The sequence below is a fragment of the Pristis pectinata genome, chromosome 3 (genome assembly GCF_009764475.1).
Source record: "Pristis pectinata isolate sPriPec2 chromosome 3, sPriPec2.1.pri, whole genome shotgun sequence".
NCBI lineage: Eukaryota > Metazoa > Chordata > Chondrichthyes > Rhinopristiformes > Pristidae > Pristis > Pristis pectinata.
The window spans coordinates 19,355,149-19,380,045 of NC_067407.1; the positions used below are offsets into that span (position 1 = coordinate 19,355,149).

General features: G+C 41.8%; 2 protein-coding genes across 6 annotated transcripts in view; one reads left to right on the forward strand and one right to left on the reverse strand.

Moving 5' to 3' along the window:
* Positions 1 to 569: 569 nt before the first annotated feature.
* Positions 570 to 15,658, reverse strand: med8 (mediator complex subunit 8). Its single transcript, XM_052011122.1, has 7 exons — positions 15,603 to 15,658; positions 12,026 to 12,147; positions 10,490 to 10,634; positions 7,774 to 7,914; positions 4,555 to 4,642; positions 3,450 to 3,695; positions 570 to 1,245 (listed from the first exon to the last, which is right to left on the reverse strand). Exons 1-7 carry the CDS (start codon positions 15,606 to 15,608, stop codon positions 1,181 to 1,183), a joined length of 813 nt encoding a protein of 270 aa, XP_051867082.1. The 5' UTR covers positions 15,609 to 15,658; the 3' UTR covers positions 570 to 1,180.
* Positions 15,659 to 15,696: 38 nt separating this feature from the next.
* The window catches only part of szt2 (SZT2 subunit of KICSTOR complex), a 179,931-nt gene continuing 170,730 nt past the window's right edge, over positions 15,697 to 24,897 (forward strand). For 4 of the 5 annotated variants that reach the window (XM_052011102.1, XM_052011100.1, XM_052011101.1 and 1 more), the window contains exons 1-3: positions 15,698 to 15,827; positions 21,977 to 22,102; positions 23,867 to 24,040. In XM_052011102.1, the coding sequence (XP_051867062.1) occupies positions 15,801 to 15,827; positions 21,977 to 22,102; positions 23,867 to 24,040 (327 nt within the window). In that variant the 5' untranslated portion in view covers positions 15,698 to 15,800. Of the gene's footprint in view, positions 15,828 to 21,976; positions 22,103 to 23,866; positions 24,041 to 24,897 lie in introns of all 5 variants that reach the window. The other variant, XM_052011099.1, reaches the window with a different exon arrangement.

Below are 24,897 nucleotides of genomic sequence, written 5' to 3' on the forward strand. Positions count from 1 at the left end.
TCCCTACTGAGAATTAGAAAGAAGTTTTGTTTTCAATAATAGTCATATTGCTTCTCAAGCATCTTGCTTAGCAAAGCAGTGACTTTTTCACTTAAGAAAACTACTAGAATGATTAAAAGAGTCTCCAAAGTGACACAAAGATGCTACACCAGAAAATGGTGGAACATGAACGTACAGACACACAGTTAAAATTGTCTGGGCACTTAAATAGGCAAGTGGACCCAACGCAGGCAAATGGGATTAGTGTAGGTGGGCAAAAAGATTGTGCTGAAAGGAGAGTGCACAAAAATCTTAGTGATCGGAGGATCATTTCTATATAAAAAAAATCAAACAAAACTGCAGGTGTTAGAAATCGGAAATAAAAGCCGAAAATGCTGGAAAAACTCAGCAGGCTGGGCAGTGGAAAGAGAAACAGTTAATGTTTCTGATTTGGGATTCTGTCAGAATTGAGGAAGAGAAAAATGAGTTGGGTGGGGGAAGATAATTTTTTAAGCTACTGGTACCTAAAAAATCCCTATAATCATTTATAAACTTATTTGTCTTTGTGCGAATGGGCACCAAAGCAGAGGGAAAGTGTAAAAAATTCTTTATTAAACCAATGGTTACATACTTTATACAAACCATCCAGTGATGTTGGATGCATATAGTTTTTTAAAAAAAGACACATATAAATAAAGGTTTTTAAGAGGGAGAGGGAAACAACAACTTAATGGGTATTAACTAGTAGTTATTGGGTATACCTTTTAAGACAGCTTTAAAATGCAAAAAAATGTTTCACATGACGTAAAACTTATTTATGCATAAGACATAGTTAAGTAAACCTGGTCAAAAACATGTAAAAGCTAACCACTCTAAGGTAAAAATCATTCTTTAATTACAGTAAATCTACCTGCAGGACATCATTTGGAACCCACACGTTTGGCGGAGAAGGAAAGCTATACACTGAAGATTTCTTGTAAAAAATCTTTTCCAAGGTTTAGCAGTGCCTTACATATGCATTGTATTTAATATCAATGTGCCACCTCAAGTGGCATGTATTATGATTAATGAATCAAATTTTACAAATATACAAATGCTTAAATTCTAAAGAACCTTCAAACTATCAACCAAGTTAACTTTCATCTTGGGTTGTTGCTTGCACTAAATATGTCAATTTATGGCAATGTCTCTGCCTCAGGGCTCATCGCTGATACGGATGCATTGACGCAGACTTGATGTTTGTTTTTATAGTACTTGGCATCTTACCTGGAGGAAAAAAGAAGAGAAAATATAAAACTGAAGGGAAGCACTTTTATACTTCTAATCTAGCACATAGAAGGTATAGGAAGTGAGATCCACCACCTCTGATAATTATCCAGCATCCTTCATGATCAATAGATGGTTTATTTTGTGTTTTTGCTCCAATATATTGGTTTTTGCTTGGCAGAAGAAACACCTATACTTAGCCAACATCATTTAAATAGTTATTGCTCAATAGAGTCATAGAGCACTACAGCACAGAAACAGGCCCATTGAGTCCATGCTGGCCTGGTTTTCTGCCTAGTCCCATCTACCCGCACCCAGACCATAGCCCTCCGTACCTCTCTCATCCATGCACCTATCCAAACTTCTCCTTAATGTTACAACTGAACCCGCATCCACCACTTCCACTGGCAGCCCATTCCACACTCACACCACCCTGAGTGAAGTACCTCCCCTCAGGTTCCCCTTGAATATTTCACCTTTCATCCTAAACCTATGATCTCTAGTTCTAGTCTCACCCAACCCGAGGGGAAAAAGCCTGCATAAATTCACCCTATCTATAGCCCTCATAATTTTGTATACTTCTATAAGATCTCCCCTCATTCTCCTGCGCTCCAGGGAATAAAAGTCCTAACTAATTCAACCTTTCCTTATAACTCAAGTCCATAACTCCCGGCAACATCCGTGTAAATTTTCTCTGCACTCTTTCAAGCTTATTGATATCTTTCCTGCAGGAAGGTGACAAGAACTGCACACGATACTAAATTTGGCCTCAACGTCTTATACAACTTCAACATAACATCCCAACTCTTGTACTCAATGCCCTGATTTATAAAGGCCAATATGCCAAAAGCTCCCTTTACGACCCTATCTACCTGCAATGCCACTTTCAAGGAAATGTGGATCTGTATTCCCAGGTCCTTTTGTTCTACAACACACCTCAGAGCCCTACCATTCACTGTACAAGTCTTACCCTGGTTTGTCCTCCCAAAGTGCATCACCTCACACTTGTCTGCATTAAATTCCATCTGCCATTTCTCAGCCCATTTTCCCAGCTGATCTAGATCACTTGGCAAGCTTTGATAGCCTTCCTTGCCGTCCACTATGCCCTCCATCTTAGTGTCATCCACAAATTTGCTGATCCAGTTTACCACATTATCATCTAAATCATTAAACAACAATAGGCCCAACATTGATCCCTGCAGCACACCATTAGTCACAGGCCTCCAATAAGAGAGACAATCATCTACTACCACTTTCTGGCTTCTCCTGCTAACCCAAAATTGAATCCAATTGATTACTTCATCCTGAATGCCAAGCGACTTGACCTTCTGGACCAGCCTCCCATGCAGGACTTTGTCAAAGGCCTTGCTGAAGTCCATGTAGACAACATCCACCGCCTTCCCTTCATTAACCTTCCTGGTAACCTCCTTGAAAAACTCTATCAGATTGGTTAGATATGACCTGCCATGCACAAAGCCATGTTGAATATCCCTAATCAGGCCCTGTCTATCCAAAGACTTATATATCCTGTCCCTCAGAATACCTTCCAATAATTTACCCACGACTGACGTCAGGCTCATCGGCTTATAATTTCCAGGCTTATTCCTAGAATCTTCCTTAAAAAACGGAACAACATTAGCTATCCTCCAGTCCTCTGGCACCTCACCCATAGCTAAGGATGCTCTAAATATCTCTGCCAGGGTCCCTGCAATTTCTGCACCAGCCTCCCACAAGGTCAAGGGGACACCGTGTCAGGCCCTGGGGATTTATCCACCCTAATTCTCCTCAAGACAGCAAGCACCTCCTCTTCCGTAATCCGGATATGGTCCATGATCTCACTACTCTTTTTTCCTCTCTGTCTGACTCTCGAGTAAATACAGACACAAAATGTTGCTAAAACATACTTGGTTATGTATCACATCATTATAGGAACACACAGAGTAAAGAAAAATGCTGACATTAAAACACAGATTACAGCCCAAAAATACTTCTTTGGTTGCAAAATGCTTTTGGATAATCAGAGGTCACTAACTACAGTACATAAATTTTGAGATGATCCAACTGAGGTTTTCAAGATGATTAATAAAAATTTTAATTTGTATTATAAAGGGTCATAAGACAGAAATAACCATGGCTTTGACAATTATATAGCTTTCCAGCAACACAATAGAAGGGAGAACTGATCCAGTATTTGCACTGCTTACCTGGCTGACCTTGCTGTGATGGAACTTGTCCAGGCATTCCCTGTTGGCTTGGCCCACCTTGAATTGATACCTGTGCCAGGCTTGGACCTCCTTGAAGGCCACTACCTGGTACAGACTGACCTGAGGAGACTGGTCCACCTTGGGGCTGTGGTCTGATTGGTTTGGATAATCCTTTTCCAAATCCAATTGCTGCCACTAGAGCATTTGTATCGGCTGGATTAAAGGTCTGCTTGTTCTGTCGCAAAGCTAAAAGAAACATTGCAAATCCAAATGCTGTAAGTTCTGATTACTATTACATTCCTCTATGACATTATAATTGGCCAGATCTTGCTAGCCTGAATCGCTTCCATGTACAAGAGTCTAGCAGCGAGGTCTGGAGGGCTACAGGACTTCAAGTGATGCAGTGAGAAGGCTCCATCCATGACACTCAGAGAAAATTAAACACCAAATTCAGTCTTTCAAATAAGTCAATGAATTCCAGACTTCAGCAATTTACCGTGCATGTTTTAAAATCTGGATACTGCAGTCAGTCAGTCATATCCAGGGCATTTCTTTAGCAGTAGCTATAAAACTTGACTATACAGAAGAAACATAGTGCTTTTATATATACTGTATATAAAAAAGTAACTACTACAATTTTAGTAATTAGGAAATAGATTCTATTTTTTGCCTCCTATCCTTTTTCATGATTTGATGAAGGCAGAGCTTGTATTGGAGAAAAACTAATTAACTGTTGGTATTTAGCCCAAAGGGCCATAATTCGCATACTGAGGGGCTGAATTTACCTAACTACCATACACAACACGGTTCAGGGACTCTTCTTTTCAGCAACTAATAATAGGCATGCTGGCAGATGCAACAGGGCACAAATGACACATTTTCAAAGATTTCACTGTTCTGGCTATCCCCGTTACCAGCAGCGTGTAGATGGATGATGAAAAATGTTAAAATACAGGCATCGACTTTGAATTAAGGTTCAGCACTACTAGCTGAATAATCTGATTCTTCTGCTATGTTGTAATGATGTTTTTCACAAATTTCAAAGCATTTTTCAAATTATAAAAATGCATTGAAACAATTATAAATTATTTTGTTTGTTGCATACCTCCACTCTCCGTCTCACGCTCATCCCGGGTGTTGTTGAGTTTGTCAAGTAGGTTGCTGCACATTTTGTTCATAGACTGGACGTATTTCTGCAATGGCAGCAACAAATGAGTAAAATTATGTTGAGACATTACATGTTCAGCAAATTAATACATTAATTCCATTATAACCTTGAAATTTTACACTTAGTTTGTGCCCTTCATTTGCAAAATGATACTTGCAATAAGGTGTATAGGCTGAACACAAGATTAAATGGGTAGAAATAACTGGAAGTTCTGGAGTGGAAAATTGACTTTTTTAAAAAAACAAGGTTGGAGTTTCATATGAAGAAATAGCAGCAGAAGTGGGCTATTCAGCCCCTTGCGCCTGTTCCACCATTTAGTAAGATCATAGTTCCTATTTTATTTCATTGTCAGTTTCCAATATCCCTTGATTGCCTTAATAATCAAAATTTTACTGATTTCCTTCAAGTATATACTCAGTGACTGAGCCTTCACAGCCTTCCAAAGACTCACCACCCTCTGGCTGAAGAGATATTCTCTTATCCTCAACCCTGAATGACCCTGACTCTAGATACCGCAGCCAGGGGAACATTTTCCTACATCTATCCTGTCAAGCCTGTAAGAATTATGTTTCAATGAGATCACCTCTTATTCTTCTATTTTCTAGAGAATTTAGACACAGTCTGATCTGCCTAAACTAGACTGGTTTCACTGGACAATTCACCCCACCAACAATTTTAGGAATAAATCTGGTGAATCTTAGTTGTACTCACTCTATCAGTTCACAAAAAGGAAACCAGGTCTGTATACGATATTAAAGAGTGATCTTATTAGAGAAACATTTGATTTCAGTAAGGCATCTTTACTTTTGTAACAATACACCTAGATTGAATGAGGGAGTATAAGAAACTAGCTTCAGTTACATAGAAAGCAGTATTGGAAGAATTAATGGGACTGAAAGCCAACAAGTCCCCAGGATCTGAGGATTTGCCTCCCGCAGTTTTAAAAATGGTGCCACCTTCCAAAATTCCATGTATTCTAGAATAGTCTCTACAGATTGGATGATAGCAAATGTAATCCCACTATTCATTTGGCTTCCAAATTGCTTGCTGAACCTGCTTATTACTTTCAGTGATATGTGTTCAAGGAAACCCAGGTCCTTCCAAACACTAACCCATTTCAAACTCCCATTTGAAAAAGTTCCACTATTCTATTTTGTTACACCAAAATGATGGACCTTACATTTTCCCACAATGTATCCCATCTGCCATGTCCTTGTGCACCTGCAGCTTTGTATCAGGAACAAACTTGGACATATTACACTTGGCCTTTCATCCAACTGCTTATGAACAGCTGGGGTCCAACACTGATTCCCTGTGACATCCCACTAGTCACATCCTCCTAACCCAATAATGACCTGCTTATTCCTCCTCTGTTTTCTGTCTGTTAACTGATCCTCAATCCATGGTAGTACATTACCTCAAATCTTACACACTCTAATTATGTGGCCGTACTCTGACCTTGTGTGGCAACTTATCAAAGGCCTGAAAATCCAAATACATCACATCCAATGACTTGCTAGTTCTGCTAGTTACAACGCAAAATCCTGATTCATGTCCTGCTGTTTGCTGACAACCTTCCTCATCATCCACAACTCTGCCAATTTTTGTATCAAATACAAACTTACTAATCAGCCCAGCTGCACTTTTGTCTGAATCACTTCTATATATCACAAACAACAGAGGTCCCAGCACTGATCCCTGCAGAACACCAGTGGTCACAAGCCTCCAGTGAGAATAACACCCCTCCACCACTACCCTCTGTCTTCTATGGTCAAGCCAATTTGAATCCAATCTACCATGGATCCCATGTGCCTTAATCTTCTGGATCAGCCTACCTTGAGAGACCTTGTCAAACAACATCCAGTGCCATAATCTCATCAATCACCTTCGTCACCTCGAAAAACTCAATTAAGTTTCTAAGACAGGACCTCCCTTGCACGAAGCCGTGTTGACTATCCCTATTAAGTCCATGCTTTTCTAGATGTGAGTAGATCCTATCCCTCAGAATAATTCTCCAATAATTTTTGTACCACTGATGTAAGTCTCACCGGCCTATAATTTGCTGAAATATCCCTATTGCCCTTCTTAAACAAAGGAACAACAAAATATTTGTCTTTGCTATTTCTTTACTCCATGATATAATTTTTCTCATCTTATTCAGTAAGGAGCCCACATTAACTGTTTTTGGTGCAAAAAGTAGAAAAGACTATTTTTAAATGGTGAGAGTTTGAAAGTTGTATGTAGAGGGACTTGGCCATCCTTGTGCATGAATCACTGAGAGTTAAAATGGACATCTATAGAAGCTTCTACAGTGCATTTTGCATTAGATTATTTTCACTTTCTATTTCCCATTCTTTATTAATTTCTTGATCCTTCTTTGCTGAATTCTGAGATTTTCCCAATCCTCAGACTCACTGTTGTAAACATTATAAGCCTTTTCCTTTGACATATTATCTTAACTTTTCTTGTTTTCTACAGCTGAATCATTTTTTTCTGTTGCGCTTTTGTGCCAATTTTTTTTGCAGACTCTAAGAAAGAATTGTATGATTGGTCCCAGTATCTTGCTCTTTCCCTGTCATTCTGTAAATTCCTCCTCTACAATAACATATCAATTTTCTATTAACGTTCACTGTTGAATTTGCCTTCCCCATCAGCCCATAAGACCATCAGCCTTCATTCAATTCAAGGATTAATGTTCAAAAGGTGAATGATAAAAAGGGACAGAGTCAGCATTAACAAACTTTCAGATGTTAAATTCACCTGCTGTGTTGCTTAAGCATTTTACCATCTCCTCCACCAACTCCTCACCTTCTCAATTTCTCACACAACAATACCTGCAACACCCCTGTAGTTACAACCTACCAACCTGAAAAATACCCATTTGTTTCTACTCTGTTTTCTGTCCACTAACTAATCCTCAAACCATACCAATAAAGTGACACAAATCTTTTGTTTCTCAACTACATCATTTTATCTGCATTGGTCCTTAGGTTTTCATGTAGCTTTGTTTGATTGAACATACCCGACATGTTTACTATTTCAATCCCCTCTTTTTTTTTCTCCAGCAGATCACCTGTTATTTTCTGCTCGCCATTTCTACCTTCATTTGTTTTCATTATAACCAAACTATATTTCCAAATGTCAATGATGCTATACCTGAGCTACATCAGGTGCCAGACGTGCTGCCTCTGCACTCAATTGCTTTTCCTGTTCTTCGACTTCTGGATCCGGTTTAGTCCGGAGATGATCTGGAACCACCTCATGACTGAAAACTGGAACTCGACCCTCCGTTAGTTTCTATGAAAGGAAGACATGAATCAGCAGGCAAGGTCATAATTTTTGAAAGTTTTGACACTTGTAATTCCCTAGACCAAAAGGTCCAGTTTTATATAGTTTTGAAAGAAAATCAATATTCTCTCCAAAATTACACTAAAGTTCTGTAATCACCAAGTTGGGACAGAATTCTTCTGAAGTTGCTGAGGGAAGTAAGCATGGAAATTGCAGAGGTACTGGCCAAAAACTTCTAAGCCTCCTGAGAATTGCAAGTGATACTTGTTCAAAAAAGATTATAAGGATAAACCCAAGAACTGCAGGAAAGTCTAAATTCAGTGGTGGGAAAGTTGTTAGAAATAATAATCTGACACAATGTGAATAGATATCTGGGAAATAAACATCAGCACAGATTTATTAAAGGCAAATTATATTTAACTAAATAAAAATAATTTCACTACCACTCAGGTTTCCTTCCTGAATCTTTTCGCTGATACATTGATTTTTGTATTAGTGCTGTTTCTTGCACTCATACAGAACTCAAAACTTTCATATCTTTTGCTGTCAAATTTCACCTTGCACACACCTTCACACCGTCCATCTTCTGTTCCCTTTTTGGATCTCTGTCTCTGAGTCAAAGTATCTGTTCTGACAAGAATTTGTACACAGGTAAGGTTTCTTCCTATTCCTGAACTGTGACTTTTACTGTAGTGTAGCAGAGTCTTTGAGTGTGCCTCATGTATTTCTTGCATCTCTGCTCTCATCCCTTTTCCTCCAGAACAGGGCAAGGATAGAGTAAAAAGCACTTAATAAAATGCCACATAATAGGCCTGTCTGCAAAACTGATGGAAATGGAATAATAAATAATAGTACCAATACAATGCTCCAGCAGTATGAAATTTCCTTGGAGGCAAGAAACAAGAATGGTAGTTGGTTAGGTGTCTCTCAATTGTACAATGGTGTTCCCCAAGGATTGTACTAAAGCCACTGCTTTACTTGTTAAATATTAATGATTTGGACTTGGATGCACGGGGCACAATTTCAAAATCTGTAAAATGAGAGCATGCATTGGAAGTGTTAGACACCGACCAGTCTGTTGGAATGGGGAAGCACATTGCAGATGAAATCTAACAAAGAGAAATGTGACGTGATACATTTGGTTGAAGAATAAGGAGAGGCATTATAATTTAAAAGTGGCATTCCAGAGTGTGTGCAGGCTTTTGCTGTAGCAACCACTTTTCACTTCTGACAATAAAATCGTGCCATCATAAGATACCATCAAGGAGGCATCAGTAGGAGGGGTAATTTTTCAGAAAACAGAAAATGCTGGAAATACTCAGCATTACAGGCAGTATTCATGAAGAGATAAATAGAATTAAATTTTCAGGTTGATGACCGTGAAGGTCACCTATTGAGTATTTTCAGCACCTTTTGTTTTATTTCAGATTTCCAGTATCCTTCATGCTTTGCTTTTGCTTCAGAAATGGTTGCTCATATTCCTTTGGTGCTGCTCAAGCACAGGAACATGTGCCAAAGCACTTTGCATTGAGAGGAAAACAGATGAATTTTAAGTAGCTATTCTAGATATAATTCCCTTTCTATAATGTATATTGTTTGCCTCTATAAATCATTTAATTGTAACTAAATAATTAATTTAGCTATATGGAGTTGGTTCAGCACTTGATATTTTTCACCTTTTAAGACTGAAAATATAATGAGACCTTATATAATTTATAGAAAACACTTCACCAGAAACAGAATTAATTATCACAGCAGGGCTGTATGAATTTGTAAGATTAAAAGGTAAAGACATAAATTCCAATGCAGCCATTTGTGGAAGCTATCATCAGGTAAAATATGTAACCTAAATAATCTTACACTCCTGCATACAGAGTGAACTACAGAATCACAGTCACAACTTTTCCATGTCAGATTGTTACCAACCACCTCTTCCTCCTCCACCTATTAAACTCAGCAAGGTTTTGAGAAGCATTTTGAAAAATTATACCTTCCTGGGAGACCCACCAGGATTGAGTTGCCTCCTGAAATACTCAAGTTAAGCAGCATTTGTGGAGAAGGTGCTAAGTATTAAGGTCAATATTTTGATGAAAGGTCATCGATCTGAAATAATAACTGTTTTTTTCTGCATAGATGCTGCTTGATGTGGCATGTTTTCTCTGGCATTTTCTGCTTTTATTTGTAAGTTCCAGTATCTGCAATATTTTGCTTTTGTGTCACATCTTTCCTGATTAAATCGGGATGAATGTCACTGTTATGAAGATAAATACTGTTCATTTCACTCTTGTTATTAAGGCATCAACCCATCCCATTTCCTAGGCCACTATATTGCTTCACTTTCAGACAGCTTTCCACGATACTGCCTTTTTGAAAAACAGAGTACATGACTTCCCCTCTAAATGAATTGTTCAGTATTGAACTATTCTGCTATTAAACCCAGAATAAAGTGGGAATTCAACTTCCTTTGCAATTCTCACCTCATTAAGTAGATAGTCACCATTGTTACCTTATCTAAAGGGATTGGGTGAGAAATTCCTAGCTTTAGTGAAATAACATGGTAGATGCAATTGGATTCATGACATACCATCAATTCATCATCACGATCAGGAGAAAGCAGCAATGGGATGATGACCTGATTTCTTAGAAGCGGTGTTTTATCATTCTTTAGGAGCTTGTTCAAGGTGTTCAGCTGCCCAGATACCAGGGCAAAGTTATCCAAGACTGAGGGCCTGCAGAACAGTTGCAACACAGGTTAGGCAAAGGCAGCTGTGGGAAATTTTACAGCAGATAGGAAGTGCAACATAATTTGGAGACAACATGACGAATTTTTTTTGTGTGTAGAGTCCTAATCGGAACTAGAAATGGGATCAAAATAAGCATTTTTTGAATGTAAGCTCATCAGAAAGTAGTAAGCCATAGACAGAGGATACACAGTATAGGAACAACTGACATAGGCAAGAACCAGCCGTCATACTATTTTCAAACATACTGACACTTACAAGCAGTAATTGGTTTTGAGATCACAAGGTGCAGCTGGTACCACTCTCTATGAGGAACAGAAACTGCATGATCACAGCGGTGAGCCAAAATAGTTTGGAAACTGGTCATTTTAATACATAAGACTGATTAGTGCTTGAGAGTTACATTTTGCAGGCTGGTTCTTGCTAACATCAATGGTTCTAATGTTAACTATATACCTTCTGACAACGGCTCACTACTCCTTAATACAACTCAGTCAAGGAACTTCCCCCACCCCCACCTATTCCTTCTCAATACTGTGATGAAAGTTTTGTGACCCCTTTGCAAATAATGAAAGGAAAAGGAAGGCCAAAATCTAAGATATTGCAGACTCCTGTCTGGTTGACTAAAAACAAGTATGCTAATAAATGGTCTAGCATCTTTAAACTCAATCTGGTTCTGAATGAAATACTCAGCAGATCAGGCAACACTTGTACAGAGACAAACAGTTAGCATGACACTTCATTAGAAACTGAAACATTTCATTTGTTTCTCCCTCTGGAGGTGCTGCCTGTCCTGTTAAGTACTTACGGCATTTTATACTTTCATTTCAGATTTCCAGTGTTTGACTTATATTAAATGCAGGAGTCAGCCGAATGTATTCAGGATATGTGATAAAGGTTCTGGATGATCAAAAGGATAATTTAGAGTAAACAAAAGGAGGCTACTCAGAACAGAGCACTGCTGGACATCACTCATACCCCTTACAGGACAATCCTTACAGGACATTATAGAACTCCATGCAACTGGTAAGCTATTTCTGTGGCCACAGCCTGGAAACCACATCTACAGCAAAAAAAAAGTAGTGTTATGTTTGATCTAATTTTTAGACCAACATGATAAAGGTCTCTCTAAGGTGCTCTAATAAGCAGGAATATTGTAGGTGAAGCTTGGGTTAGGTGCTGGAACAAACCAACCAATTGTGCCCTAGTAAAATTCAATAACTTGAACCTTGACACTAATTCTGATTTCCTACTTCTCACAACAACCAACCCAGAAGTTCTTCAAGCTGGATTGCCAATTCCTGGAGTTGCGTGGTACTTTGTAACATGGAATTAAAGGAATTAGAGAGAGAAAGCAGCTTTCCAATTGGGCTTCATACCAGTTCATTCGATCAAATTCATTTTCTAATTTCAGGATGAAAGCTGCCAACGAGTTCTTTAGATCGGCCACGCGACTGATAATTGCATCCACCGATGCCTCCAACTGCTTTTCTTCTTGTGGCTGTTAAAATGAACATTAAACTTTGAATAAAATATTGCATTTTTACAAAAGTTTAATTCCAGAGGTGGAACGAGAGCAATTTCCCTTGGCGTTATGGCAGCATTTTATAAAGAGTGGTATCAGGGAGTCCTGGTAATCCAAACTTTATCAAAAGATTGAGTTCAGATATACCACTGCGCCCCCGACTGCCAAAAGCTTATGGATGTAGCATCGTGTCAATGCCATTGAATCCGCTCCACCATTCATCACAATCATGATATCCAGAAATATATCAATGAACTCAGTGACTGAGTCTCCCCAGCCTTCTGTGGTGGAGAATGCCAAAGATTTATCACCCACTGAGTACAGAAATTTCTCTTCATCTCCCCTCATTCTGAGGCTCTGCTCCCTGGTTCTTGACCTCAGCTGGAAGAAATATGTTCCATCAGCCAAACCCTGTAAGAATTTCAATTAAATCACCTTTCATTCTCCTATACTTAATTTTTCCTGACATCACAAATTCACCTCCTTAGCTGAGTGAATCTTTGCTGCACTCCCTCTACAGCAATAATATCCATTTTTAGATAAGGATTCCAAAACTGTACACAATGCTCCAGGTGCAGGTTCCATATTATATAATCGCCTCCAAGGCCTTTATAATAAGACATCCTTATCTCTGTACTCAAATCCTCTTGTAAGAAAAGTTATCATGCCATTTGCCTCCCTAATCATTTGTTGCACTCGTATCTTGGCTTGCTTTTGTATAGATTGGCCCCTTTGAATATTAACATTAGCTAGTCTCTCACCTGTTGAAAATATTCTGTTTTATTCACCAATTTCACATTTTTCCCATTACACTGCATCTACCACACTCTTGCCCAATCATTCAGCTTTTTTGTATCTCCTTTAAGTCTCTTTACACCATCCTTCGGGTTCACAATCTCAGCTAATTTAGTGTCATCAGCAAACTTGGAAACGTGAAACTTCTTCCCTCTAGCCAAATGGTTGATACAGGTTACTACATAGCTGGAGCCCAGCAATGATCCTCCCTGTTGTACCACAGTTGTCATAGTCTGCTGACCTGAGAAAGATCCTGGAGAGTGGAGGAAGGTTATAAGAACTGAGAGGGAAAGAAAGAAAGGGTCTAAGAAGGAAAGAGGCAAGAGGGAGCAGCTGAGAGGGAGAAAGAACCGACAGAGAGACACTCAGGAAGGATTGGTGGGGAGGGGGAGATGGCAGAGGATGTGGATGAGTTGTACCTTTGCCTATGCTCAGAGGGAGTGGTCATGTATTCAAGCACAACTGAGAGCAAAATGTGTGTATCAGAGTCTCATCTGTAATTACCTTGGACTTTCTGGCCATTGGACCAAGGCCTTCTCTGTTTAGACATGTTAGGCGTTGTTAAACTGCCTGTGTAACAAGGATTCAAACAATGGCATCTTTTACTCTGCCTGGGAGAGAATAGCTAATTAAGAACAGAAGATTTAGACTAATAACGAGGGAAAGAATGGAGGCTGGGATTATTCTAATAGAAGCCATGATTTGATGGGTTAAAAGGTCACTTTTGGAACCAGAACAATTCTATGATTTTCTGTTTGCTGACACTCCTGTCAAGCTTTGGAAAATCAATGAAATGTTTGGTACAAAAACCTGAAACGTTTTGATGATTTTTGCTCTGAAAACTCCAATACACCTAAATGTATCAATTTTACAATTTCTCATCATCACATTACTGACAACGCCTCTGCTTACTAAAATTCTGCAATTTCACTTACATCGCATATTATTTCAATTTGTTTACAGTTTTTCTGTGACCCTCAGCTCAGTGGTTGTTATTTTGCCTGAGTCAGCTTGTGGATTTATTCCACTATTAGATAAACAGCAGTTCGAGAGAAATAACAAAGGGATATGTTAAAATTGTGAAATGCATGTTAGGGCTGTTGTTGAAACCAGTAGATCAGGCAGTATTTCTGGACAAAGAAAAATTGAGTTAATATGACAGATGGAGAACCTTACAGCAGAAGTGGCCAGTTCTGATACAAACCAAACAAATGAGTTTTTAGAAATTGCTAAATCTGACAGTCCTGAAGGCTGCAACATGCCCAGATGGCAGATGAGGTGCTGTTCCTCAAGCTTAAACTGGGCCTCGTTACAACATTGTTGGAAGCCACAGACAGAAAAGTCAGAGTGAGAGTGGGATGGAGGATTAAAGTGACAGGCAACTGAGAGCCAAGGGTCCTCTTTGCAGACTGAACTGAGGAATTCTGCAAAGTGGTCACACAATCTGTGTTGGGGTTTCCCTAATTTCTAGCAGAACACATTATGAGCACTGAACATAATATCCTTCTTTGGAAGAAGAGCAAATTTCTATCATTGTCCTCAAATTCCTTTCTCTATCATCTTCTCCCTCTTTGTTATATCCTCCAGCTCCAAACACCACCCCCAACCCCAAATATATTAGTACTCGTTCAGTTCTTGCCTCTCCATCCTCCCTGACTTCAATAAGTGCCACAGAGGCAACAGCTGCCTAGGGTCCAGATGAGGGAATTCCCTTCCTATACCTCTAAAGCTCTCCTTTCTCTTTTAGGATGCTCATTCAAACACAACGTGTGAACCAAGCTCTTGAGCACAGGTGCCGATATCCTGTTCTAGGACTTGGCATGAGGTATTTAGATGTTAGCACCTGGGTATCATACACAGGTGTAGGAAGGGCAGACACAGTGGTGTCGCGGTTAGCGTGACACTACTATAGCGCCAGTGACCCGGGTTCAATTCTGGCCACTGTCTGTAAGGAGTTTGTACGTTCTCCCCATGTCTGTGTGGGTTTCCTCCGGGTGCTCCAGTTTCCTCCCACATTCCAAAGATGTACGGGTTAGGAAGTTGTGGGCATGCTATGTTGGCACCAGAAGCGTGGCGACACTTGCGGGCTGCCCCCAAAACACTCTCCCCAAAAAGATGCATTTCACTGTGTGTTTCGATGTACATGTGACTAATAAAGTGTAATCTTATATAAATTCCTCTCGCCATCATCTTCTCCCTCTCTGATATATCCTCCAGCTCCATAAGCCCTCCAAGACATCGGCACTCGTCCAGTTCCTCCTCCTCCTCTCTAACTTCAGTGAGTCCACCAGTGGCACAGTGGGTCCAGGTGTTGGAATTCCCTTCCTATACCTCCAAGGCTCCCCGTCCTCTTTCAGGACGCCAACCAAGCCCCCTGATCACACGGCCCGGTACCCCGTCCTGTGGCGAGAGCCGGGTGGATGTGAGCACCCGGGTGTCCCACCGGGGGACCCTCCCGCGTCGGAAGGGGCTACGTGAATGAAACGTTGTTGCTGCCGCCAGACTTGATTCAGAGCGGCAAGAAAGGGCAGTGGATGGTTCCCCGCGCTCTTCACTGGTTCGGGGCTGGAGCTGGAGCCGGAGCCCAGACCGGCCGTCCCCGTCCGGCCCCCCGGCCCCGGCCCCCGCCACCTCACCTGCATCACCGTCGCCTCCCTCCGCACGGAAACGGGCGCCCGCTCCGCCCCGCCCCCCTCACAGCGCGCTCCCGCTTCCGCTTCCAGGTTCGGAGTTCGGAGGTGAGGAAGCAGCCGCAGGTTGGGATGAGCCGTCGGGACGTCTGGTGAGAGGGTAGACGGCGGGCGGAGGTCCCGGCATGAGAACGGGCAGCCAGCATGTCCGGCGGAGAGAGAGACTCGGAGGTAAGGCGGGTTCCCGGGGTCTGGGTCTGGGGCTGGGGCTGGGGCTGGGGCGGAGCACTCGGTCTGTCAGTGGTGTGTAAACATTGGCCGGTCGGAGTGAGGGCACCGCACGTGTACAGGGTGCGGGGGGTGTACGCAGGGGTGGGGGGTGTACGCAGGAGGTGGGGGGAGGTTTATACTGGGGGGGTGTACATGGGGAGGGTGTACACAGGGTAGGGGGAGTGTACGTGGGGTGGGGGGTGTACACAGGGTGCGGGGGGTTTATACTGGGGGTGTACATGGGGTGGGGTGGGGGGTGTACACAGGAGGTGGGGGGGTTTATACTGGGGGGGTGTACATGGGGAGGGTGTACACAGGGTAGGGGGAGTGTACATGGGGTGGGGTGTACACGGGGAGGGTGTACACAGGGTAGGGGGAGTGTACATGGGGTGGGGTGTACACGGGGGGGTGTACACAGGAGGTGGGGGGTTTACACTGGGGGGGGTGTACATGGGTTGGGGTGTGTATGCAGGGGTTGGGGTGTACATGGGTAGGGGTGTATACACAGGGTGGGTGGGGGTGGACGGGGGTGGACACCGGTAGGGGGGAGTGTACACAGGAGGTGGGGAGTACCTGGGTGGGGTGTAAGGTAAGATATCTTTATTAGCCACATGTACATCGAAACACACAGTGAAATATATCTTTTGCGGAGAGTGTTCTGGGGGCAGCCCGCAAGTGTCGCCACGCTTTGGGCGCCAACATAGCATGCCCACAACTTCCTAACCTGTATGTCTTTGGAACGTGGGAGGAAACCAGAGCACCCGGAGGAAACCCACGCAGACACAGGGAGAACGTACAAACTCCTTATGGAGAGCGGAGGGAATTGAACTCCGGTCACTGGCGCTGTAATAGTGTAACGCTAACCGCTACACTACCGTGCCTGCCCTAAGGTTGTTGGCTATGGGGGGCAGTGTGCACATGGGTGTGTGGGAGGGGTTGGCTGTGGAGGCGGTGTGCACACGGGTGTAGGGGGAGTTGGCTGTGGGGGGGGCATTGTGTACATGGGTGTGGGGGGGCAATGTGCACATGGGGTGCGAGGGGCACGGTGTACATGGGATGAGGTGAATGGTGTACAGCAGACACAGCAGGGTGTGGGGGATGGTGTAAACGGCGTGTGGGGGCAGTGTGTACAGGGTGTTGGCACGATGTTGGGTATACACACGGTGTAGGATGTACAACGTACACAGTGTGAGGACACGTACGTAGGGTGAGGGGAATGGTGCACAGTACTCATGTTGTGGGGGGCAGTGTGCACATAGGGTGGGGCAGGGTGTATACAGTGTAGGACGTACAATGTACACGATGTGTGGACGTGTGTACACACGGTGAGGGGAATGGTGTGGGGAACAGGATGCACACGGGTCAGGGTGCATGTTGGTGGGGCAGGGTGTACATGGTGTGGAGCATGGTGTAAACAGTGTGTGGGGTAGGGTGTGCAAGTGGTGTACACGGTGAGGGTAGTGGTGCACAGTATACACATGGTATGGGTGGCAGGGTTCACAGGGGAGGGAGGGTTACAGTACCTTGTTAATTGGACATTGGGGGAGGAGCATGGTCCTGTATTTCTTGAGCATATGGGCTTGGTGGCTGTGTACTTGCATTAAAACGGGACTCTGTTTCTTTCGGGTTCCTTTCGAACGACAGAATCAGTAATGAAAGACACCACAATTTCACAAAAAGTATTGGTTTATTATTGTCACTTGTACTGAGGTACAGTGAAAGCTTGTCTTACAAACTGATCGTACAGGTCAATTCATTACACAGTGCAGTTATATTGAGTTAGTACAGAGTGCATTGAAGTAGTACAGGTAAAAACAATAACAGTACAGAGTAAAGGGTCACAGCTACAGAGAAAGTGCAGTGCAATAAGGTGCAGGTCACAACAAGATAGATCATGAGGTCATAGTCCATCTCATTGTATAAGGGAACCGTTCAAAAGTCTTATTACAGTGGGGTAGAAGCTGTCCTTAAGTCTGGTGGTACGTGCCCTCAGACTCCTGTATCTTCCACCTGATGGAAGAGGAGAGAAGAGAGAATGTCCCGGGTGGGTGGGGTCTTTGATTATGCTGGCTGCTACACCGAGACGAGAGGTAAAGACAGAGTCCAAGGAGGGGAGGCTGGTGTCCGTGCTGCGCTGGGCTGTGTCCACAACTCTCTGCTGCTGCTTGCGATCCTGGGCGGAGCAGTTGCCGTATCAAGCCATGATACATCCAGATAGGATGCTTTCTATGATGCATTGGTAAAAGTTGGTGAGAGTCAAAGGGGACAAACCAAATTTCTTTAGCCTCCTGAGGAAGTACAGGTGCTGGTGAGCCTTCTTGGCCATGGCATCTTCGTGATTTGACCAGGACAGGCTGTTGGTGATGTTCACTCCTAGGAACTTGAAGCTGTCAACCCTCTTGACCTCAGCGCCATTGATGTAGACAGTTGCATGTACACTGCCCCCTTTCCTGAAGTCAATGACCAGCTCTTTTGTCGACATTGAGGGAAAGGTTGTTGTCATGACACCATTCCACTAAGCTCTCTATCTCCTTCCTGTACTCTGACACATCGCTGTTTGAGATACGGTCTCTGATGGTGGTATCAACTGCAAACTTGTAGAAGGAGTTAGAGCAGAATCTGGCCACACAGTCATGAGTGTATAGGGAGTAGAGGGCTGAGGACGCAGCGTTGTGGGGCATCAGTGTTGAGAATAATCATGTCGGAGGTATTGCTGCCTATCCTCACTGATTGCGGTCTGTTTGTTAGAAAGTCAAGGATCCAGCTACAGAGGGAGGTGTTGAGTCTAAGGTCTTGGAGTTTGGTGACAAGCTTGCTCGGAATTATTGTATTGAAGACAGAGCTGTAGTCAATAAACAATAGTCACAAGATCACAAGACAAGGGAACAGAAGCAGGCCATTCGGCCCATCGAGTCTTTACTGTCTGGATGCTCCAGAGCTTGAGTGTAGGGCCAGGAAGATGGCATCCGCTGTAGACCTGTTTCGGTGATAGGCGAATGGCAATGGGTCCAGGTTGTCTGGTAGGCTGGAGTTGATGCGTGCCATGACCAACCTCTCAAAGCACTTCATGATGGTGGATGTCAGAGCCACTGGTCGGTAGTCATTGAGGCATGTTCCCTTGCTCTTCTTTGGTACCGGAATGATAGTGGCCTTCTTGAAACAGGAGGGAACCTGAGATTGAAGCGGGGAGAGATTGAATATGTCTGCAAATACTTCTGCCAGCTGATCAGCACAAGATCTGAGCACGCGGCCCAGGCCAGGTGCTTTTCTCGTGTTCACTCTCCGGAAGACTGATCTTACATCCTCCACTGTGATCACAGTTTGAGTCACTTTATTTAACACAACTAAAGACAACTGAACACAAAGGAAACTACAGCTCTAATCACAAATCTAATCTAACCCAAATTAAAAGAAACAGGACCAAAACCCCAAACTCTCTCACTTAACACTTCCCTGGTAAAATCGAGCTCATGTTTGCATGCAGTTCTCAGTGATACTTATCAGCATCTAGTACTTAGCAATGTTGCATTCTCTGCCACTTCGTCTGTCGCCAAAGGAGAGCCCCGGGGTACTTCAGCAAGATGTGAAGGGGCTTTACAGTCGCCAGGCATTGGCCGCGAACCAACCCGTGGAGAAGCTCTTGAAGGGCTCTCTTATGGGGCGTATCTTTATAGTCAAGGAGGGCTTTGTGCCCCGTTTGGTCTGAGCATAACAAAGGATTCCACACCTTTGCTAAACCTCCCATTGTTTTTGAGAGTCTTATCAGTCATTAGTTCAGAAAAATTCCGCTGTTAATGAACAGATAAAAATTCCACTCTTCTAGAGGACGGGAGGCTCCATGAGTGTGTAGCCGAGAAAAGTTTGTGAAAAACTCAAACAATGCCCTGGGATCTTGTCTGATGGGGCAAATTAACACTCCCCAATGTCTCGCTTGGCTGAAGCATACCCTGATTGTTTTGCAAAGCTGCCTATTTAACTGCACCCGATTAATGCTTGGCGCTACCTTCCACATTGATGTTTTGCTGCTTTACACGGTTTCAGTAACTCCTGGGGAAAAACAAATAGTCCTAACAGAGAAAGATGCTCCTTTTAACCCTTTAGTTACACCCAGCAATTAGTAGCTGTTGCAACAGAGAAATCATTGATTGTTTTTCATCTTACCACAGTACCCCAGTCTGGATTGGTGGGGTGGGGGGAGGGGGAGGGAAGGTGGAATACTTCTCATCTTCTTTGACCTGTATTCCTCTGCCTTCTTTGAGTTTGTTCCGTAGCCTATTACGTTCTACCTGATTGACGGTCTTTCAGAAATCTAGACAAATGACATCTACTGCATTACCATTATCTACTCTTACAAAATTCAATATTGGAAAAGCAAGATTTTCCCTACGAAATCCACGCTGACTACTCATTGTTATATATATTTTTCCAGATATTTCTTTATTCTTTTGAGGGGATTCCATAATATTTTCTTGCACATATATTGGAGGAAACTAGTTAATTAAGATAAGACAATTAAGAATCACACAGAAGTAAACAATAACTATGTCACGCATGTAGATATTGAGAGAGCCATGTTATGCTAATACAACAGATTCTGAAGTAGAAAGTTTGAAGTTAGAGTGGACAGTGATACAGCTAGAAGAGGTGCTGTCTCACAGCTCCTTAACCCAGTTTTGATGATGACATCTGGTGCTATCTGTCTGGAGTTTGCAAATTCTCCCTGTGAGTATGTGGGATTTTCTTCCCATATCCTAAAGATGTGCCATTTGATAGGTTAATAAGCTGTAGTAAATTGTCCCTGATGTGTTGTTGCGTGACAGAATCTGCGGGGAATTGATAGGAATGTGGATGGGTGAAATGGAATTAGTGTAATTGGTTGATTGAAGGTCGGCACGGACACAGTGGGTAAAGGGCCTGTTACCCTGCTGTATGATTCTGAAAAACCATCAGTAACTAACTTCCGCAGAGTGGGAATATGTGGTACATGAATATTTAGGTACATTGTTAAAAATGTAGTGCATGGGATCACTGTGAATAATCAGTTGTGCTGTTTGGGAATGTATTTGATGTATTTAAATTACATGTTTAGAGATTTCTAAAATCCAAACTGAATTCCCAAAGTCTTAAAAAAAATCCATTTAACCACCTATTTTATTTTTGTCTTCAGTCAGCATTAGCTGCTGTGAGGATTGGTTTCTGTCAGAGTAGAACTGGAATTGGCAACTCTAATCTTTCACATTTATTGACTTACTCTCATTTTAGAATTTTTGAAGTGGTTATCACCTTCAACAGAAGGTTGAGAGACAAATGTTTTGACTCTGTCTTAGTAACAAAGATATTAAAAAAATACTCTAGCCAAAATTATTGGTTGAATCTTAAAATCTTTTGCATTAGTCAAAGGAAAAAATGCACAAGTGCATTTCTGGTTTAGCAGGCTTCTTTTAATTGGCATCAGCAATTTTGCAATGTTTTAATACAAAAGCAGAAAAAAAGGAATGGAGCTAAAAAGAATTTTCTCAGTTTTCTGAGTAAATTAACTTTGCTGTATAAGAGACTGTTTGCTCTGGAATATATGCTTTGCTTCACCTTCAACTCATTAGCTGGTGCAGCATTATCAAAATTACTCTGAAAAATAATTCAAATAATATTTCCATTTATTTATGAGGGTCAAGAAATAGTCTTAAGGTATTTTTTTAATATATTGGCAGTAGTTAGTGTTAAGAGGAACTAATAAGGGGGAGAAACTATTTTCCTTGTGGATGACTTTTGAAACTCACCAACAAGGAATTGGCTAAAAATAAGAGCCAGACTTTCCGGGTTTGAAGTTAAGAAACACCTCTGTGGGTAAAGGATGGTAGAAATTTGGAATTATTTTCTTCAAGCAGCACTTGATTCTCGGTTGGTTGTTAATTTTAATTCCTTTTGTATTCAGGGATGTGGGTTGAAGCTGGGTAAAAGGAATTGGGTGACAAATAAGCCATGGCCTCATTAAATGGTGGGAAAAGTGCTGTTTAATGATCTGCTTCTGGTCCAGTGTTTTAATGGGACTTCTTGTGGTCTAAGGGATTTTCTTGTAATCTATGATATCTTCCTGGGTTTTATTTTTACAGGTGGAAGAAGCAGGACAAGTTTTCCTGCTTATGAAGAAGGAATATCGGATTTCCCGGAATGTGCGATTAGCTTGGTTTCTTAGCAAGCTCAATCAAAATATTCGACCAATGTCTCAGTCAGAGCTCGTGAGTGAAAGGACGGGGGTTGGGTGGGGGGAAGATGGGATTTGTTTAAAAAGAATGTGAAACCAGACATTATTTCTTCTGTCCCCAGCCCAGATACTCTGGGCATATTTTTCTACTCCCAAGATCAACTGCATCTTGAACTGAAACACGGACATCCTTGATCTGCATGGCTTAGCATCACAGTGTTAGTGCTCATTAACCTAGTAAGCAGAAGCAGTTGCTACTAAACTTGTAGTGATTCAAATTTCAGTGTAGCTATTTTATAGAGAAAAAACTCAAAATATAGAATCTGTTATAAATCCTCATTGTGCCCTATGCAAAAGGTTTTGTTAACCTTATTATTCTCTCTGCCTCATAATTCCAAGAGGTGTCTCTATTCAATACAGATAAGTGTGAGGTGATGCATTTTGGAAAGTCAAACAGCGTAGGATTTATACTATGAACAGTAGGGGACTAGGGAATGTAATGGAACAGATGGACCTTGGAGTACAAGTGCATAGTTCATTGAAAGTGGCGTCACAGGTAGACAGGGTGGTGAAAAAGGTATTTAGCACGCTGGCCTTCATTAGTCAGGGCATTGAGGCTGGGAGTTGGGACGTTATGTTGCAGTTGTATAATTCATTGGTGAGGCTGCACTTGGAGTACTGCGTACACTTTTGATCACCCTGTTATAGGAAAGACGTGGTTAAACTGGAAAGAATGCAGAAAAGATTTGAGGATGGTGCCAGGACTAGAAGGCCTGAGTTACAGGGAGAGGTTGGCCAGGCTAGGTCTTTATTCCTTGGAATGTAGGAGAATTAGGGGTGACTTTATAGAAATGTTTAAAGTTATGAGAGGCATAGATAAGGTGGACAATAACAGTCTTTTCTCCAGGGTAGGGGACTCCAAAACTAGGGGGCATAGATTTAGGGCATGGGGAAAGATTTAAAAGGGACCTGAGGGGCAAGTTTATCACGCAGAGAGTGGTGAGTATATGGAATGAGCTGCTAGAGGAAGTGGTTGAGGCAGGTACAATAGTATCATTTAAGAAGCACTTGGATAGGTACATGGAGGGATGGGGCTTAGAGGGATATGGGCTGAATGCAGGAAATTGGGACTAGGTGGGTAAGCACTGTAGTTGGGCTGAAGGGCCTATATCCATGCTGTATTGCTCTATGGCTCTGACTATTAGTGAGAAATATAATGAGTGTTACAGCAGAAAGTATCACATAGTGTAAAAATCTGATTGTTCAGAAATCCAGATGGTTCAGCATGTAACTCACCTACTTTTGTACCCAGCGCACCCTTGAAACTCGCCAGCACCCTGTTTCCAGCACGCCCTTAAGACTCTCTGGCGACCTGTATCCAGTGTTTAAAAATTCATTGGAGTATTGAAAGGAGTAAAATGAAATAGTCTGGCACTGCCAAAGTCCTGAGGATGTCAGATTATTGGAGGTTTACTATATATTGTGAAGTTTTCCATTGCATTAAATAAGAGAGTTTCACCTAGGCAAATCTCACAACAGGAATTTCCATTTTGCATTTTTTGTTAAGTTGTAATTAAAGGGAGACTCTTCAGAGATTGTTTTATGTTAGTTGTGTTCCAGAGAGGTTCTCACAGGTTGCAATTCTCTCACTTCATTTATTAGATAAATGCCAGTTTTGCACCAGGGTTATTGTTTCGTTTATGAAGGAAGGGAGGAATAGTATGTTTCTTAAAATTAATTAAATGTGTTTTCTAACAACTATAACATGTGACATTGAAATGTTGTCTTTTTTTTATAGCTCAGCTCCAAGAATGAACTAGATGTTTTCAGTGTCCTACCAAAGGGCTGGCAGCAGGGTGAACCTGTTACTGCTCACACTTACCAGTTAGTACCCTCAACCCATATTACCTTTCTTGCTCAGCGATATCGTTTTGTTATTGAATTGGATCTTAGTCCATCCACGGGGATTGTGGTAAGTAATTGTCATATAGGAAAGAGAGTTAAATTCAACATTGGATAACTCTGCATCTGAATAAGTATTGTGAACTTAATAATTCTGCTTGACAGCTTTTGTTAATGGCACAGTATATATGCTTATAACATATTTTTCCTATTAATTCTTGGAAAAACAAAAGTTCATATTATAATTGAGAAGTAGGGTAATTTAACAGGGCTTCCTTAAAATTAGTTACTTCCATACTTCATACAAAAGCCTTGCTCGATCTGGCCATTGCCATTTGTATGGAAAGGATTGTTAATTTGATCCTTCAATCTTTGGCTTTTCTGTAGTTGGTTGGTGTCCATGTGGGCGATGTCTGGGCCCTGTTGATTTCTAAGACTGCCTGATATATGTCAAGTTTGATGCAGAGTCTAGAGATCTACTTTTGTGATTGACTGATGTTCCGCAGGTGTTCTACCCAGGTGGAGAATATATTCTGCTGGTTTTTTGTCCTTCATCGATATAAAAGGAGATTGTTAAATATCTTTTTTTGTATCTTCTTGTTGACAAATCCCAAAGCTTCTCCTTGCTGCTACTCTCTCCATATGGACTTCCCTTAAAACCAACTCCTTTTGTCTAACATCTGATTATTTAACATCACCGTATGTGGCACTGTGGCAAGTTTGGTTTGTTAGCATTCCATTGGGATGTTTTACTACATTAAGCATGCTTTTATAAAGGCACATTGTTATAGAAGGCTGCGAAGAGAGATTTTGCAGCTTCTTCCTTGCCTGACCACAAACTGACGTAGCTTCATAAAATCATACAATTATATGAATTTAGAACTTCGCTAATATCCCAGTTTTCCAGTTGATGTTGCTTAAATGCTG